The 18,013-nt window shown below is 37.3% G+C and overlaps 1 protein-coding gene across 1 annotated transcript in view; it reads right to left on the minus strand.

The window, feature by feature from the left end:
• Positions 1-488: 488 nt before the first annotated feature.
• Positions 489-18,013, minus strand: part of nfatc1 (nuclear factor of activated T cells 1) — a 63,185-nt gene continuing 45,660 nt past the window's right edge. The window contains exons 10-11 of the mRNA XM_049475719.1: positions 16,954-17,553; positions 489-2,851 (exon numbers count right to left, since the gene is read on the minus strand). Coding sequence (XP_049331676.1) covers positions 2,796-2,851; positions 16,954-17,553 — 656 coding nt within the window. The 3' untranslated portion in view covers positions 489-2,795. The remainder of the gene's footprint in view (positions 2,852-16,953; positions 17,554-18,013) is intronic.

Below are 18,013 nucleotides of genomic sequence, written 5' to 3' on the forward strand. Positions count from 1 at the left end.
ACTTACAATTCCCTCAGTTTCCTTAAAGGAAAGAAAGGAAGTTTAGTGACTGATGGGAGAGAAATGGGACATTTTCAATACAAACGAATGAAAGAATTTAATTCTTATTCATTTCTTAAGTATAAGTTACAAAACTTCTATGTTCTGTATAAAACACGTTCATGAAGTTTCGTACAGAACATAAGCCGTTTAAGGGCTCTGTCATTTTTATGCAAATAAGCTGTTAGCATTGGTGTTAGCTTGTGCTACATGTTGTGCAAAACATGAACAGTCTAGTTGATGCTTACTGTAACTGCGACAGAAGCAATTCCCTTAACTGCTGACTTGCTACGAACAGCAGGTACAGATCCCTCCCTCAGAAGAAGTCTGCTGGCTAATTTTGCTGCATACTGTTTAAAGTTCTCAACCAAAATATTTTGTATAGCGGTATTCCCACCAGTAAACCAATGAAAATGGAGCATAAAGAAGTTGATAAAAAGATAGACGGATCAGAAAAGAAAAATATGCCTTTATTTAGACATCGATGGCCTGAAATTCCTGCAAGTGCACGTTCTGGACATTTTACACACCCATCAATAAAACACATGTATTTACAAATAAAAGATCAATGGTGTGTGGATGCTTGCTGTGCATATTTTATATTTTACTACTGTTAAAGCTGAGTGAAAACATAAAAACAAATCTTTGGTAAATAGGATATTAATGCATCGTTGGCGAAATACAACAAACAATAATAAAAAAAAACACAAATCCCAGCTTTTCCCAGGCTTTTGATGTATTGCTTTCATAAATTTGTTTTTTATCCGAAAAAAAATAAAAATAAAAACGAAATCATGACTAATAACATTTTTTTGTTCAAGATATCAGAAAGGATGAGTACAAAGTAAAGTGCATACAATAGCTAATAATCTTAACCTACGATACGATACGAAAACGATTTCACTTTCAACTTTCAACTTTCAATCTAACAGTTCTGTTAGAGTGTCAGGAAACCAAAAATTAACGTGGCCAAAAAAACAAAACAAAAAAAAAATACATAAAACAAACCAAATAAAAGATTATACACCGTCTATACATCTGCAAAGGTCAACAACATGCAAATCTGAGCAGAAAAGAAACAAATATATATATATATATATATATATATATATATATAAATATATGTAAAACCAAAAAAAAAAAAAAAGAAAGAGAAATGTGGTCATATAATGCACTTAAGGCACAGTGTGGTGAAAAAAGTGAGCGTGTTGTGAAGCTACAGGTCCTGTATAAAGCCGAGGCAGTTTTAATTCTTTGAGATTTTGTTTTAATAAATGGTAGCATTCATAAAAACTGCATAAGATTTGACATAAATTTACCTACAAAAATATTCATATTCAATATTCCTGTTTCTAATGAGCATATTTTTTTTAGGTTATTAAAGTTTATGTCATGGTGTTAGCTCTAATATGCCCTAATTTGACTATACTACCAAAAATATTTGTTTCTGACTCAGTTTCTCTGATTTTGCTATTTATAGGTTATATGTTTGAGTAAAATGAACATTTTAACCAACCATATTGTCACTTCCCTTTAAGAGCCGGGTGAGCTCTGACTTTGGCAGGTTGCTATTTTAACGGTGCATTGTTGATGTAAAACGAGTGGGTGTGTAGGTGTGTTTAGAGTGCATAACATGTCTGTGTTGCCAAGATAGCAATGAACGTCTGACTAGTGACTGTTGTCAGGGTTTAAATCGATCAGTGGAGCTCCTGTGTTTTCTGTTGCCAAGATAAACAAGCAAAACTCCAGAAATTTACCTGAACACACCTCATTTCATAACCAGACCACCACACCCATCAGTGTAGATTTTAAGTTATTTAAGGCATTCAAATAGACTGTTCATGGGGTGTAAGATAGCAATGAGCATTGAGACGCGTCTTGAATCGAAACTGTGCTTAAAGACAGAGAGAAAAAACAATGTTTTGACATTACTTAAAAGAAAATCCAAGCCAGTTGCTACCCTGTCCATTTGATTTCATATTTTAACTACTTTTAACTACTTTTAGCTACTTTTAGATACTTTTAGCTACTTCTAAGATAAAATGAGAAGCTAAGAAGCTGAGAAAGAGCTTTTTAAAAACCTGCTGCAACAACAAAACACGTCACTCTGAATGGTGTCAAATTCACTTCCAGCTCACAGATAATAAATACGATTTGCTGTAACGAATACAAGCAACGCAAAATTCCAGTTTAACGTTTCCTCAAAAGCTGGACAAGAACAGAAACAAAATCAGCAAAATAAATGGAATGACTACTCAGACGTAAATATAAAAAAGCTCAAACATTAAAAAATAAAAAATAGCACATATAAAAGGACCACTGGGATTAAGGCTTCTTGGCGTTACATATTTAAACAGGGCAAAAAGAGAAAAATTGCACTTCAGGTAATAATTTAAAGAGCTACATGAGTGCAGGAGAAAAAGAAGAAGAAGAAGAAGACAGGTAAAACGATGACAAGATACAGGGATCAGGGGTTTTTGGTCCATGAACTCATATATTGTACACATATTGTAGTTGTGGCAGGATGCTGCTGTTGTGTTGTAGTCTCTCTGGGCTGATTTATTCCATTCAGTCGGTCGGGTGTGATTTTGCTGTAAATCGATTTTGTTTTGTACAGATAGTTTTGTGATATTGCAGTAGGTTTATACTGTATATAGATTCATGTTTTTTTTTTCTTTTTTAAGTTCAGCTATAAAAGTTTTAAAACACAATCCAAAAGTCTGTTTCTTCTGTGGTCTTGGTTTCCCTGTCCGCTGCTACGCGTGGCTGTGGACGGAGATGCTGGACAGGTCGTTCCTGATGATTTCATTGACTGTAAAAAAGAAAAGAGAGAACAGGAAGATACTACATATTATTTATTTGAATTAAACAATAATTCTACAGGATATTGACAAAGAAAATAAAAAAAACCTTAGAAGTATCATCATTTCTATTGGTTCATTTTTGTTGGTTCATGATGGGAGACTGCTGATGGGAAAAAATGATGCAAATGAGGTAAAATAGAGAAAAAGAAGATAGAGTTAATGTTATTTACACTCTAAATAACAGAGGTAAGATATGAGTACTTTTTTGTACTCAAAGGTACTCTCTTCATAATTTTACCCTCAAAGGTACAATATTGGTCTTTACAGGGTCAGATTTGTTCCCTCTGAAGTACAAAGTCATTTCTAACAGCAATAAGTACAGATTTGTACCATTTAATCAGTATTCTGTATCACTGTACTAATAAACTATATATATTTAAATTGCACGTTTTTTATTTGAAAGCCAGATAATTTTGTATCATCAAGTTTTTGAGCCATATTCAGTTGATGATAATGTTTATAATCTTTATAATCTTTACTGGCACAAAAACCATGGGTACAAAAAAGGTACAGCCCCAGAGACAAGCTTTATACTATTTTAAGTACAAATCTGTACTTATATTACTTAGAGTGTAGTGTCTCAAATCAATCAGAAGATGTAGTAAAACTATAGTTCAGGACATGAAAAGCTAAAAAAGAAAGTTACAAGAGGGTGAACTGCAAAAGCAGCAGTGACAAAAATCCTTCTTATTGAATTTTTAACCTATTAATAATCTATTAATCATAGCCACGGTAAGAAATGTAGATGTTTTTAACAGCTCTTCGCAGCACCACAGTAAACGTACATGAACCAAACTCTAATAAAAAGGAATAGTGAGGCTGCTGATAGTTTTACTCTCCCCTAAACACAACAAAATACACTAGAAGTTACTTACTATCCCATTCCTTCTTTAAAAGTCCTTAAATTCTACTGCTATATTCATATAAACATAAAGTGTATAAAGGAAAGGTGATTTAAGCAGCATCAACTTTAAAATATGTGAATATGTGAAATCATTTTACATCGTTTGAACATTAAATATCTTGTCTCTGTAGTGAATTGAATTGAATATGAGTTAAAAAGGATTTGAAAATCATTGTATTGAGTTTTATTTATGTTTTACACAACGTCCCAACTTCACTGGGTTCGGGTTTGTAGCTCTGAACTTCTAAGGGTTTACCGTTCACATTTACACAGCTGGAATCATGAATCAACAAAATGATGAGTGTGTGTGTAGTGTGTGTGTGTGTGTGTGTGTGTGTTTGTGTGTATATAAGTGTGTGGCTGGGCTGTTTATCTGATAGACAGAGAGAAAAAGAGAGAGAGAGAGAGAGGGGGGGGGGAGGAAGTGGTCACAGGCCCTCTGGATCTCAGTGTTTGGTGTAAAGGGTCTTCCTGTCTGCTGCTCGTCTCCAGTGTTCCCACACACTGTCCTCTCTCTCTCTCTCTCTCTCTCTCTCTCTCTCTCTCTCTCTCTCTCTTTATCAGTGTTTTCCCTGGCTGGGGGAGGGAGGTGACAGCATACACAACTCTAGTGACAACAAAATCACAGCTCTACTGAGACACAGAGACATACAGCGGGACACGGGGACACCTCACCATGTCAGGGGGACAGCGGACCAGATCCCGAGTGGTTAGCAGCAGACACTATGTAGTGTTCACCAGATACTAGGTAGTGAGCACTAGATACTAAGTAATGAGCACTGGATACTAGGTATACTACATGTGATGAGCACCATATACTAGTGTTTTGAGAGTGTTTTAGGGTATTTTTAGAGACTTTTTATTAGAGATTTTTCAAGGTGTGTTTTCAGGATGTGTTTTTTTTAGAGTGTGTTTTCAGAGTGAATAAAGAGTTTTTACAGTGTGTTTTCAAAGTGTTTTAAAGTGTTTGTAGGGTCTTGTGTATTTGGAGCATTTTGAAGTGATTTTAGAGTGGTTTAGAGTCTTTAGTGTGTTTTTAGAGTGTCTTCAGGGTGTTTTAAGAGTGTGTTTAGGGTGTGTTCTCAGTGTCTGTTTTCCGAATGTGCTTTTAGAGTGTTTTAGAGTGTTTTTGGAGTGTTTTTAGGGTGTTATTAGAGTGTATTTGTAGGAATGCTGTCCTGATGTCCTGCTGGACTTCATACTCTCCGAGCTGAACGGTTAAGACTGTTGGGTAACTCATCTGGACCGTTATCGGACCAGCGCTCTGTATCAGCCAGAATAACAGCTTCAGACAGAGCATTCCAGCGCCGTTACGCCGGACAGCGGACGGGTCAGAACCGCTGAATTCCTCAGATTAAACACCAGTAGCCGTTTGGTATCTGAAGCGTTTTTTATCTTTCAGACAAGATGTTTTTTCCTCATTTAGGACGAGAAGAAGAGCTGCAGAAATATCCAAATTATTCCCAGAAGAAACTGAGCCTTGGTGTGTTTTTTGGGCTGCAAAAAAGTGGTGACCACCAGTTACAATGGTAAGAACCAGATACTATGTTATGAGCACCAGATACTATGTAGTGAGCATGTAGTGTGCATACTATGTGGTAAAAACCAGATACTATACAGTGAACACTAGATACTTTTTTAATGAGCGCCAGATACTAAAGTAGTGAGCGGAAGATAATATGTTGTGAGCACCAGTTACTAGGTGGTTTAGCATTAGATACTATGCAGTGTAAACCAGGTACTAAGTGGTGAGCACCAAAAAAAATTTTGTTAGCACCAGGTTCTATATTGTACTACATGTGGTCAGTAACGGATATTATGTAGTGAGCACCAGATACTAAGTGGTGAGCACCAGATACTATGTGATGAGCACCAGATACATCAGTGTCAGTAGGGCCGTACCTGACCTTAACGGTTGCCAGAAAATGTTAATAAATATTTAAAGATATTTACAGGGATTTCCTCTTTAAACACAACTGCAAAACGAGACAAAACACACCATTCCTCGAAGGGTTAAATCTCATAAAGGCAACATATACAAGCATTTACACCAAGATAGAGTTATTTAATGTATTTAACATCATTTCAGAGCCCTTTCCAAACTCTAAACAGCAGCAAACAGTGTTGATCTGAGGTGATCTTGAGAAAGAACAGGAGGGTGGAGCAGTGAGCTGGAGGAAGCCTGCTGAGGAATTCCCTCAGAATCAACCGTGATCCAGGCGTTCCTCACCAAACAAGACAGCACAGACCTTCTTTCATCTCCTCGCGTGTCTCGCACGCCGAGACCACGCCCCTCTGACCCAGGCCTAACACTGTCTCCTCCCACCCTTAACCTTCTCCACCTCCTCTCTCTCTCTCTCTCTCCAGAGGATGGGGTGTGTATGGCAGAGCGAGTCTCCAGGGACGCCCAAAGTGGTGTTTCCTTCAATCTTTCACAAATCACAACAGTTAAAGGTAAAATATCCCACCCTGCCTTAAGTGTGGAGGAACTGAACATAATGCACTGAGGAAAAGCCTCAACAAGTTTACCGGTCCAAGACCAAGCGCCAAAACAAGAACAGTCCTGGTGAAAGGGTAATTACGTTGTCGACTTGAAGAGTATTATAGGATATTTGTCTTTTTATTTTTTTGTTAGCAAAAAAAGCTGATTCCCGTAAAACGAGCTGGTATGTCGACTTTATTTAAAATCAGCAGACAAATCAAGCAAGGAGAGCCCCCATCAAAGAAGCAGCCAAGAGGCCCATGGTCACTCTGGAGAAGCTGCAGAGATCAGCAGACTCTGCAGTGTCCACAGGACACTATAAGTCGTGCACTCCACAAATCCGTCCTTTATGAAAGCGTGGCAAGAAAACAAATATCATTTGTTGAAAGAAAGACATAAGAAGTGCCATTTGCACACCAACGATTTGTTGTTGCACACCAGGAAAACCAGCACTGTGAAACATGGTGGTGTCAGCATCATGCTGTGGAGATACAGTAAGCTTTTCTTCAGCAGACAGACAGTGAAGGAGATAAATACAGTATTAATACACTACGTATTGATGTATTGATGTTCCACTTCACAATTATGTGCTCCTTTGTGTTGGTCTATCGTTTAAAATCCCTGGAACCCACTTAAAGAAATGTGCAGGTTGCCATTTTGCACAGCAAATAAAATTACAGTCTCCGTACAATTGCAATCTCTGGTTTCCAACATTAAGAAAATCTAAGTTTGTATTTAATGCATAGTAAATTCAGTAAATTAGAAAACAATTCCTCAACATTAAGACATTAAGAGGCTTGGACTTCACGATAAAGAAAGAGCTCGCAGTGCAGTCGGCCCATCCCAAGATACACAGAAACTCTAGACTCTCTTCAAAGCCTTAAGAGGAGGAGTTTTCTCATTTTCTCATGCCAGCGGAGTCATAAATACTAAAACCTCAAGAAATGTTTAAAATCCCTGGAGTCTCAGTCTGTGAGCTACTGAACAGAGCTGTCTAATCAGCTGTTACTAATATGTGAACAGGAAGGGAAGCGAAGCGACGGCTGAGTTACGGCGAGTGAATCGCACGTGCACCGGTCCCTGAAGCTCCAGCCCAGCCTGAAACAATTAGCTGCCTCTGACAGTTAGGGGCAATTTGCAGCGATACGTCTTCATGAACGATCCGGGGAGCCAAGCGACTTTTTTCAGGGGAGTTCAGACGTTTATATCGAGATCTTTAGAAGAAGAAGAAGAAATCTTCACCTGTCAAAACATGTGTGGGTTTCAGGAAGAAGCAGCTGCCTGGTTGTCGCCATTCATCCAGATTCATACAGATTAATTCAGATTTTTATTCAGTTTATTGTGAGATATAACGTCTCCATGTCTCCGAAATCATCTTTTTGACATAAATAAGGTCTTCAGGTGTGGATGCTTGAATGAAGGTAGAACGTTGGACATTAATCACGGCAGATTTTACTATGCATTTATTGCACGTAGCAGCAATAAGAGATGAGTTTTGCTTCAATACATTACAGTATAGTGTATAGTATAGTATAGTATTGTATAGTATAGTGTTTATATTTGGGAGCACCCCTCCTAATAGTACAGCTCTGGAAAAAATGAAGAGAGCACTTCAGTTTCTGAATCAGTTTCTCTGATTTTGCTATTTATAGGTTTATGTTTGAGTAAAATGAAAATTGTTGTTTTATTCTATAAACTACAGACAACATTTCTCCCCAATTCCAAATAAAAATATTAAAATATTGTCATTTAGAGCATTTACTTGCAGAAAATGGGAAATGGCTGAAATAACAAAAAAAAAAAGATAAATTCAGAAATCAATATTTGGTGGAATAACCCTGGTTGGTTTTTAATCACATTTTATTCACAATAACTAATATATCTTCAGTGTCCAATGAAAAACAAGTATCTCCATTTTTGTCGATTTTTAGTTTACTACACAATTTGGACAGACAAACTGTCTCGATGAATGGACCAATAGAAATACTTCAGAATGACCTGAAATAAACTATTTTTTTACATTGACTTCCATTGAAAGTTTAGAAGGTTTTTCTTTTCTCTCTCCTGTAAAACTTTGTAAAGTTTTGTTTTGGAGATATTTACTATTAAATATAAGTTTAATAGTAGTTTATTTTGAACATAAGTCCTTATTTTACCTCTGCTTGTCTTAAGCTCTGTGTTTTCCCCTCGTTTTTGCCACTTATGTCCTACAAGCATTAGCGTCAGCCCGGCTCCAGCCTCAGTCTGGCTTTCAGCACACTTGGATCTGAGGGTTTTCAGACGGTCATCCAAGTATCTCCACATAAAACAGTTAAAAACAGTTCATTTCTACTCGAGCATCTCCGAGCACTCAGCAGTATCAGCCAGCGTTACACCGCTCTGCACGTTTGGCCGAAGATTAACCAGAAAAAGGACCTTAAACTGTTGCTTAAAAGGGAATGAAGGAAAGACAGTTGACATAGTGAATTCAGACGAGGCCAAAAAAGCATTACCAGAGCAATTACAGTACAATACCTACGAGCTACTTTACACCACGAGCCAGGAGCCTTCATTTCATCCTGACTCACCCGCTGGATAAAGATAGCAGAGCTCATAACCCTCAGACAGTCACTGTTGACTCAGAGCGCTTCGGATGCCAGTCGTCTCTATGGGCCGCGTCTAATCTGAAGCTGTGTTGTCAGCAGTTACCATGGGGCGCGTCTCATTTCACCGCCAGATTTCATACGAGGGGTCTAATGAAAGGTCCCCAGGTGCTGACCACCAATCAGAGCCAGATTTATAATGATAATAATAATAATAATAATAATAATAATAAAGCTGTAGCTCATTAGATAACAACGCAAAAAAAAAAAAAAAACACCAAAACAGCAACCAAACCAGTGTTCCAATCTAAATTCAGTCATTTCGGCCATGTTTGAGGGTCAAAGTTCAGCCCTAAATCACTCTTAGTCAACGTGAGGAGAGCAATCGCCCGACTGGACTGGTGTAAACAGCAGTGAAAGTTTCACAAGTGATTATCAGAGAAAGTTTGAGTTGCTTAGAAACAATAATCATGACAATAAAAGAGACAATAAAAGCTTTTCGATTGCACTGAAGCACATTCACTTAGATTATTTATGGCTTATTTAAAGAAAGCAGCAAAGTAACATCAGATCTAATTTAATGCTTATTTCAGATTTTATGTAAAAAAAAAAACAGCAAATTAACACTTTATTTTCCTTAATCTTTGACAAAATAATATATAATAATAATCATAAAAATAATAACTTATTTTGTCTAGTAGACATGAATTTCATTGCCAAACAAGAAAGTTGAAAGTCGTGATCGCACTACTAGTGCATCTCAAAAAATTACATTACTTTATTTCAGTAATTCAATTTAAAATGCAAAACTCATATATTATATATAGATGTATTAAACACAGATTGATCTATGTTAAGCATTTATTTATTTTACTGTTGATGATTATGAAGCTTACAGCCAATGAAAACCCCCCCAAAAATAAATCAGTTTATCAGAAAATTAGAATATTATATAATTAGACCAATTGGTACTTTTGGCAGTGTGTGTGGGCAGTGTGCCAAAGTCCTGCTGGAAAATGAAATCTGCATCTCTCTAAAAGTTATCAGCAGAGGGAAGCATTTCCCACAATTCCAGCAAAATTGGGGGTACAAATAGTAATTTCTGTTCGGCTTTTCTCTTACAGTACACTATTAGCATTAGCCGCTAACCGCAGTGCTAGCTCTTAAAAAAAATATTGGAAATCTAAGCTTATTGTACATAAAAGGAAGCGCTTTATTCACTGAAAACAAGCGTTTTTCAGGAGAGAAATATGTGTAGATTAACAATTTGAGAATTACATTTTTGTTTATTTGGGCGACATCGTTGTTCCTTTCTAGTGTCGCTTAAAATTCGCCTTATAATCCGGTGCACCTTATGTATGGTAGTGTCATAAAATTCCTGCACAATATTAAAAAATAGTTAATTTTATTGCCAAGCAAGTAAAAAAAAGTTGGGTCCCTCCCAAGCAAGATGGACTCCTGTTTTAGTTTGTTACAAGCACTGACTGCCATATATATATATATATTAGTATATATGTATATTATATCGACATCTTTTCTGCGTGTGCAGCCATAACAATATGCTAATAAACACAATCTGGCCACAATCGCATTTATAAATCCTTCACCAATCTGAGGAAACAAACAGTGGCTGAAGTGAGTTGTTGGTATTAGAGTTGTGTGAAAGTGCTGCTGTATCAGTGAGAGGGTTGTTGTGACTGAGGGCTGGAGGAAGTGAATAATTGGATGTGAGGTAATTCAGGAACCGACTTCCTGCCGTTTCAGCGGATAAGCAGCAGCTGGAGGAGCCTGATAGAGCGAGGAGACCCGGCCTGATTCTCGCCTTCAGGAAAAGCAGTGCGAGCGAGGAACTCCCAAACAATTAGCTTAGCGTCGCTGCTAGCCTCATTAAGCGGCTAAAAGCGGCTAAAAGCGGCTAAAAGCAGCAGCTCTCCGGCCGACACTAATTACATTAATCAGCAGCTGGCAAGAAAAACAGACCTCCGATAAAAACCCCAAACATCCTGAACCTTTTCACATTCTGAAAGACCTTCAACCTGCAGGAACACAAATACCCCGTAAACTGACCTCCCACAGTTCAGTTTAGTCATGCACTCCGAGAAATCACTAATAACTCATCCAGTTCAGTGAGGCTTTTTTTATTTTTAGCACCTTAATTATCTTTTAAACAGGAAATTATAGCTCTTTAGCTTTCTTAATCCGTGTTATTAAACTGTTAACATAACAAGTCATTCGGCGTGGCTTGAGTGGCTTGATGGGAAATGATTTCTTTATAGAGGAGCTGATAGGAAAAGGAGCGGCAGCACAAATATAGGCTTTATTTACTCCTTTCAAAAAGGTTGATTAGCAACATTAAACTCAAGAAAAAAAGAAAACTATTTTAGCAGATACAATACTGGTCTAAAGTTTTAGTATACCTCAGTTACACCCCAACTTATTCCCCTTCATTTTTGCTATTTAATGTCTTTAGGTCCAATAAATAACTGGAAATTATGTTTTTTATTTCAGTAACCACTAATCTAACGTGTTACTGTTTCCGGTACCACTTTAAAATAAGACTACCTTTATAAAGGGTTTACAAATGGTTTATAAAGGAGTTTATACTGGTTATGAATTAGGAATTAGAAATGGCAACAGTGAGCTAAAAATTTGCAAAATAGTGATTCTAAACTTATTTATCTTTCCAGATACTGATCTTACTTTGTGCTTTTACCTAATCAATAATACTTAATTACATAATTTATAAACCATTTATAAACCCTTTATAAGGGTAGTCTTATTTTAAAGTGGTGCCCAATTTCCTATGTAGTAATCAGATTAAAGTATTATACTTATTCAAGTCACTGTGCTTTACCTTTTTTGTCGGCAGCTGCTAAAAGTAACTAATGACTTAAGTAACTTAAAAAAAGTAACTTAGTTACTTTTAAAGTAAATTAATCAGTAAAGTAACTTATTTAAAGTTACTTATTTAAAGAAGTCATCAGTAATCAGTAATCAGATTACTTTTTCAAAGTAGCTACACCATCACTGACTGCCAGGGCCTTTTTAAAAAGAAGAACAAATGAACTAAAAACTGAAATAAAATTCACATTAAAAAAGAGGTGCGGTTTTTAGCAAACAATTAATTGGTAAAGAGCTTACAGCTGGTAAGCAGCAATGGAAATAAACAGAGCTGTGGAAAAGTATAAATATTCCATTTTCTTTACAGAAATGAAAAGATCTCAGATAATGTAAAAAAAAGTTAATGTTCATAAATAGTTTTAAGAGTTCAGAAATCTATTTAATATTTGGTGGAATAACCCTGGTTGGTTCTTAATCACAGTTTTTTTTTCATGCATCTTGGCATCATGTTCTCTTCCTCCACCAGTCTTACACACTGCTTTTGGATAACTTTATGCTGCTTTACTCCTGGTGTAAAAATTCAAGTACTTCAGTTTGGTGGTTTGATGGTTTGTGATCATCCATCTTCCTCTTGATTATATTCCAGAGGTTTTAAATTTGGTAAAATTAAAGAAACACATACTTTTTAAGTGCTCTCTTTATTTCTAGTCTGTTTATTTGAGCTCTTTCTGCAGATTGCTGGTTCACCATTTCAGATTTGGATCTCTCCCAACACTGGTCCTACAGTTCTGATCCTGGAGCTCTGGATCCAGGTCTTTGGCAGCTTCTGGCCCACAGCCTCGCACTGAGCAGCCAAGTCAGTACATTTTATAGCAGTGAGGCCTCTCACATTCAGAAGCTGAGGGAGATATAGAGCTAGGCTAGCGGCCAGTGCTAGTAAGAGTTTCCATGAGGAAAGACCCCTGGAACCTCGGAGTAACCCTAAGGAAAGCCCTGGCAACACTATTAAACCCACGATCTTAGCAGAGAAGCAAGAAGAGGCTGATAACAGCAATTAATTCATCTTATTACAGGCTGTTTATAAAGTATAAACAAATAAAAAAGTGATTAAAACACCTGATAAGATCTGAGAAAAGGCAGTCTAGACTATACGTGACCCTCTTTATCTCTGAATGGGTGCTATTTGCTTTTTGTAATTTTAGTTTTCCAAATTAAACTTATTTTTTTATCTTTTTTTAAACTCTGAATCTAGAACAACATATATTTAACTATTTAAAGCATGTACTGCTTTACTTAATTTTACAAGGTCAAATTTAAGGTTTCTAAATTCATGTGACATGTGAACATGTGACTGCGTGTTCAAATAATTTATATTTATGACAAAGAAAATCACTCCTGTTACCGGCACTCATTCCTGTTACTTTTTATGTTTTGAGTAACAGGACTGAAAGTAACAGGAATGAGTTTTTAGCCTAGAATTAGCAAAAACGTGTAAAATAGCACCAGTTGTGTTACAGATGTTCCAGATGTTTCAGATGTTTCAGATGGGGAAATGTGTTACGGTAACAGGACTGAGTGAAACTCAGGGACACAACTAAAATGTGTATTTTAACTTAAATATTATAGATTTATTGTGAAAATATATATATTTTTAAAGCATAGATGGGATTTGGAGTCACACTGCCAAAAAATTACATCTCTGAATGATTTTAATAAATATATTTCATGATAAAGTTTATAGTTAGAGATTGAGGGGACAGGTAACAAATGCTATTTTTTTCAGTGTTCTAAGTAGTCTTTATTATTATGTTTTTAGTTACATTTTTAATCTTACTTTTGCAATTAGGTAAAAACATTGCTTAATTGACACTGTACTTCATAATAAAATGTATTTTAAAGTTTTTTTGTGTGCATATTTATAAATAATTATAATTTCCTGAGAAGAGAAATAGCACCCATTTGGTGGAATATGCCATAAATAAAATTTATAAATAAATTAAAACATGTATTATAGAGATGGATGGATGATTGGATGGATGGATGGATGGATGGATGGATGGATGGATGAATGGATAGACAGACAGACAGACGATAGACAGACAGACAGACAGACAGACAGACAGATAGATAGATAGATAGATAGATAGATAGATAGATAGATAGATACTAGAAGATGTAATTAAAACACCTGATAATAATTCACATAAAATAATGACATAAACTGAGAAAAGCCAGTCTAGACTATACATTACCCTCCCAATCTTCAGCTAACAGACCTATATTTTTGTATATATGATACAATGGGTGGTTGACGAGGCCTTAAAAAGGAACAATGTGCCCGAAACGGTTCTCGAGAACAGGATCCCTGCCAAAGAATTAATAGTCAGTACCTGAAGAAGCCTAATGAACGGTATTAGAGCTGAGTGCTCAGTTAAACCTCCCTCCTGCTGCCAGAACAGAAATGGCAGGTAATAATTTGACAAGCCAACACATAAAAAATCTGCCTAACAACTCGCCCACAATTCCTCATCCTGTCCTGAGAACATGCTCAGAACAGCACGAGCTGTATTTCAGCCGCTCCGGCACTTCATAAAAGAATGTGCCCCAAAAACGACGACCATAAATTCACTAAAGCTTCTTTTCTGAACTGATTTAGGCTTTAATATTGATAACATGACGAGCTCACTTACGTTTTAAAGCCTTGATCAGATTGAGCTGCCAGTAGCTACACCCAATGGCCAGTGTATTTCTTTTTATATATAAAAAAAAACATAAATAAAAAAAAAAAATGTATTTCTTTATTTTTATTCTAAAAACTATGCACAGACCGTGAGAAAAACGGCTGAAAACAAGTTCATATTCATCAAGTTTTAAGAGTTCAGAAATAATTAATATTTGGTGAAATTAACCCTGGTTTTAATCACAGTTTTCATGCATTTTGGAAAATATATATATAAAAAAATGAGAGCACTTAAAAATGATGAGTTTCTTTGATTTTACCAAATTGAAAACCTCTGGAATATAATCAAGAGGAAGATGAATGATCACAACTTATTCAAAAGCAGTGTGTAAGACTGGTGGAGGACAACATGATGCCAAGAACATGCATGAAAACTGTGATTAAAAATCAGGGGTATTCCATCAAATATTGATTTCTGAACTGAATGTTGTCTGTAGTTTATAAAATAAAATAACAATGTTCATTTTACTCAAACATGAACCTATAAATAGCAAAATCAGAGAAACTGATTCAGAAACTCAAGTAAATAAAAAATTACAGTATAAGTCATCACAAATCATTGCAAAGCTTTCCTATTCTCATTGTATTATGTTTTAACAGAAAAAAACAGATCTTTCCCAATAAAAGATCCTCATGGCCACTGGATATTTAACGTGGCACTTCATGGCAAAGAACTCTCTAAGGATGTGAGATATAGAATTGTTGCTCTCATTTCTAGAGTGTCCTTTTAAAAAATGGGATGTACTCACTTTAATTGGATACTATAGGTGTTTATTTGCTTCATGATGGTTCTTTTCCTTGTAAACCAACTAAAACATTAGTTGGTTATTATATTGCTAATACTAATACTGCACAGTACTGTGTGTTTATACTGTAGAAACCTGATGCTGACATTCAGTAAAGCACTGAAACGTTATATAAGAGTCTTCTTAAAGAAGAGGCTTCTTAAAGACCACCAGGGTAGATGATAGTGTAGATGCCTCCTCTACTTTATTTCCAATCACCACCATCCTACACTAAGCTGAGTGTTGAAATAAGACCTTCTGCCAGACACGTGGTGCCCGAGGACCCCAGCACATCCCTCTCAGAACATTAATAGCAAACGAAAAAAATCACATACAGAAGATAAAATCTTCTAATGACAGACGAGAGAATCTTATGTGGACGAGCAACAATAGAAAAAGCCTTTTGACATAATTCTGTTTATTTAGTAACGCTAATGGAGATTACCTCTACATGCTCGTAATCTTCCCTCTACACAACAGGAAATCCCTAAAATAAACCCAAGTCAAGTTGGGCTGCAGCCGTGTTTGGTTTCAAGTTGAAGCAGAGAAAGATCTCCAAAGCAACAGTGAAACATCACATCAACGCTAATGCTATTCTGAAGCCTCGCCAGAATAAAGCTCATACTAACAGCAACAAACAAATTAAAGCTCGAGGAGCTGCAGAGAGGTTATTATGGTTTCATAAGTGCAAGGTGCTGGAAAGTGTAAAAGTGCATGATCTGTTGCACAGCAATGCAAATAAAAGGTCTAAATGTGGTTTAAAAATATCATATTGTTTAAATATCATTTTGTTTTGTGAATAGCCTTAAAATAATTTAATTCAAAATATATATGCATGTTGTATATATGCAAGTCATGACGTTTGTTTTACCCAGCTGATATTAGACAGATAGATAGATAGATAGATACATACATAGATATACTGTATTGAGTCTGTACCAGTTAAAAACAGGTTTGAAGCCAATTTTTAAGTTTTAAAAGTTTATATAGTATTTAGTATGTATATATGCAAGTTATGACGTTTGTTTTACACAGCTGATTTTATTAGATATTTAGATAAATAGATAGAGATAGATGGATAGATGGAGCTGCTTGTTTTGCATCGTTTTTTATTGGACGTAGACAATATGCAGTAGAGGATATGTACACGGGTTGGAGAATGAAACTGAAACACCTGGTTTTAGACCACAATAATTTATTGTGGTGACGGACAGTTCTGGTGGAAACAGGAGAGTTGAGGTGCACATTGAATTCCATAGTTTTATGTTTTTTGGATACAATCCGGGTTAGCACCCGAACATCCCTTTCAGACAGCTTCCTCTTACAGCGTCCACAGTTAATCCTGTTGGATGTGGTTGGTCCTTCTTGGTGGTATGCTGACATTACCCTGGATACCGTGACTCTTGATGCATCACAAAGACTTGCTGTCTTGGTCACAGATGCTCCAGCAAGACGTGCACCAACAATTTGTCCTCTTTTGAACTTTGGTATGTTTCCCATAATGTTATAGTGTGCATTGAAATATTTTAAGAGCAGAACTGTGCTCTTACCCTGCTAATTGAACCTTCACACTCTTCAAACTCTGCTCTTACTGGTGCAATGTGCAATTAATGAAGAGTGACCACCAGGCTGCTCCAATCAAACACTAAAATGACAGGTGTTTCAGTTTCATTGTCCAACCCCTGTAGTTTTGTTGGTACTTTGGTTGCAACTCACCGTCATCTAGGTATATCTGATCCAGTTCCTGCGGTTCCTGCTTGATGCTAACTGTTAGCATGGCGGATGTGGATGTTCCTCCGTCCTCCTGCAATAGTGGAGAAGACCCGCTCCTCGCCGGAGCTTTGGGGAGCGCTGTGGTCTCGGCGGAGACCGGAGACTGGGTCAAACTCTGGGTCGGGGTGAAGACGAACTCCGGGGCTGAACTGGGAGTGGAGGGATGTGAGCCTGGAGAAGACGAGGCGCTGCCTGATGGGTAGAGGACAGGCTGCTGGTAGCGACCGGGCGTGGGCTGGATGGCGGAGACGTGAGGGACGGCGGCGGCAGGTCCGGAACTGGTGGGGAAGTGTGTCGGGGACAGATCCTGAAGTTTGGGGCTGGTGCTCGGGGAGGAAGAGGAGCAGGAGAGGGACGGAGCCTTCGGCGTGAGTCTCTGAGGGACGCCAACGTATGGGGACGTAAGACAGGGCCTGTGGTCCACAGGAAGGACGTGCTGAGTGTAGTACGGCTTGATGGGCAGGGCGAGGCTGGTGGGTGGCCGCTGGCTGCACATATGAGGAAGGTCATAGTCATCACGGGGCTCCGTCTTTATGGTGGGAACTGTGAGAGAAAACGTAAAACAAGAAAGAAAGAAGAAAGAATGAGAAGAAGAGAGAGAGAGAAAAAGGAATAAACACACATGCAGTAGATCTCACGTGATCTCATGTGAGCTGAGGCGAGCGAGTGGGTTTGTGGCTAGGAAACCCAGAGCCAAACAAACATTCTCATCAATGAGGCCGTGTGTGTCTGAAGCAACGCGCTCCCGCCCAACTAAAAAATATTTAAAGAAAGAGGGGGAAAAAAGGCATGACTCATCACCACAAGAGACTTCCAGCTGCTTCTATAATAAAAGAGACTGTTTTCTTTGGAGGAGCTTTACCCTCTAACCCCTACCGCTAATGTAGCATTAGCGCATGACGCTTCATTTGCAGATAGCAAGATTAGCATTTATTTGCAGACAATTCCTCGAATAGTTATTCCTCAAATAATGCATTCATAAGGTTTTAAGACTTCAGAAATC

The sequence above is a fragment of the Astyanax mexicanus genome, chromosome 3 (assembly GCF_023375975.1).
Source record: "Astyanax mexicanus isolate ESR-SI-001 chromosome 3, AstMex3_surface, whole genome shotgun sequence".
Lineage (NCBI taxonomy): Eukaryota > Metazoa > Chordata > Actinopteri > Characiformes > Acestrorhamphidae > Astyanax > Astyanax mexicanus.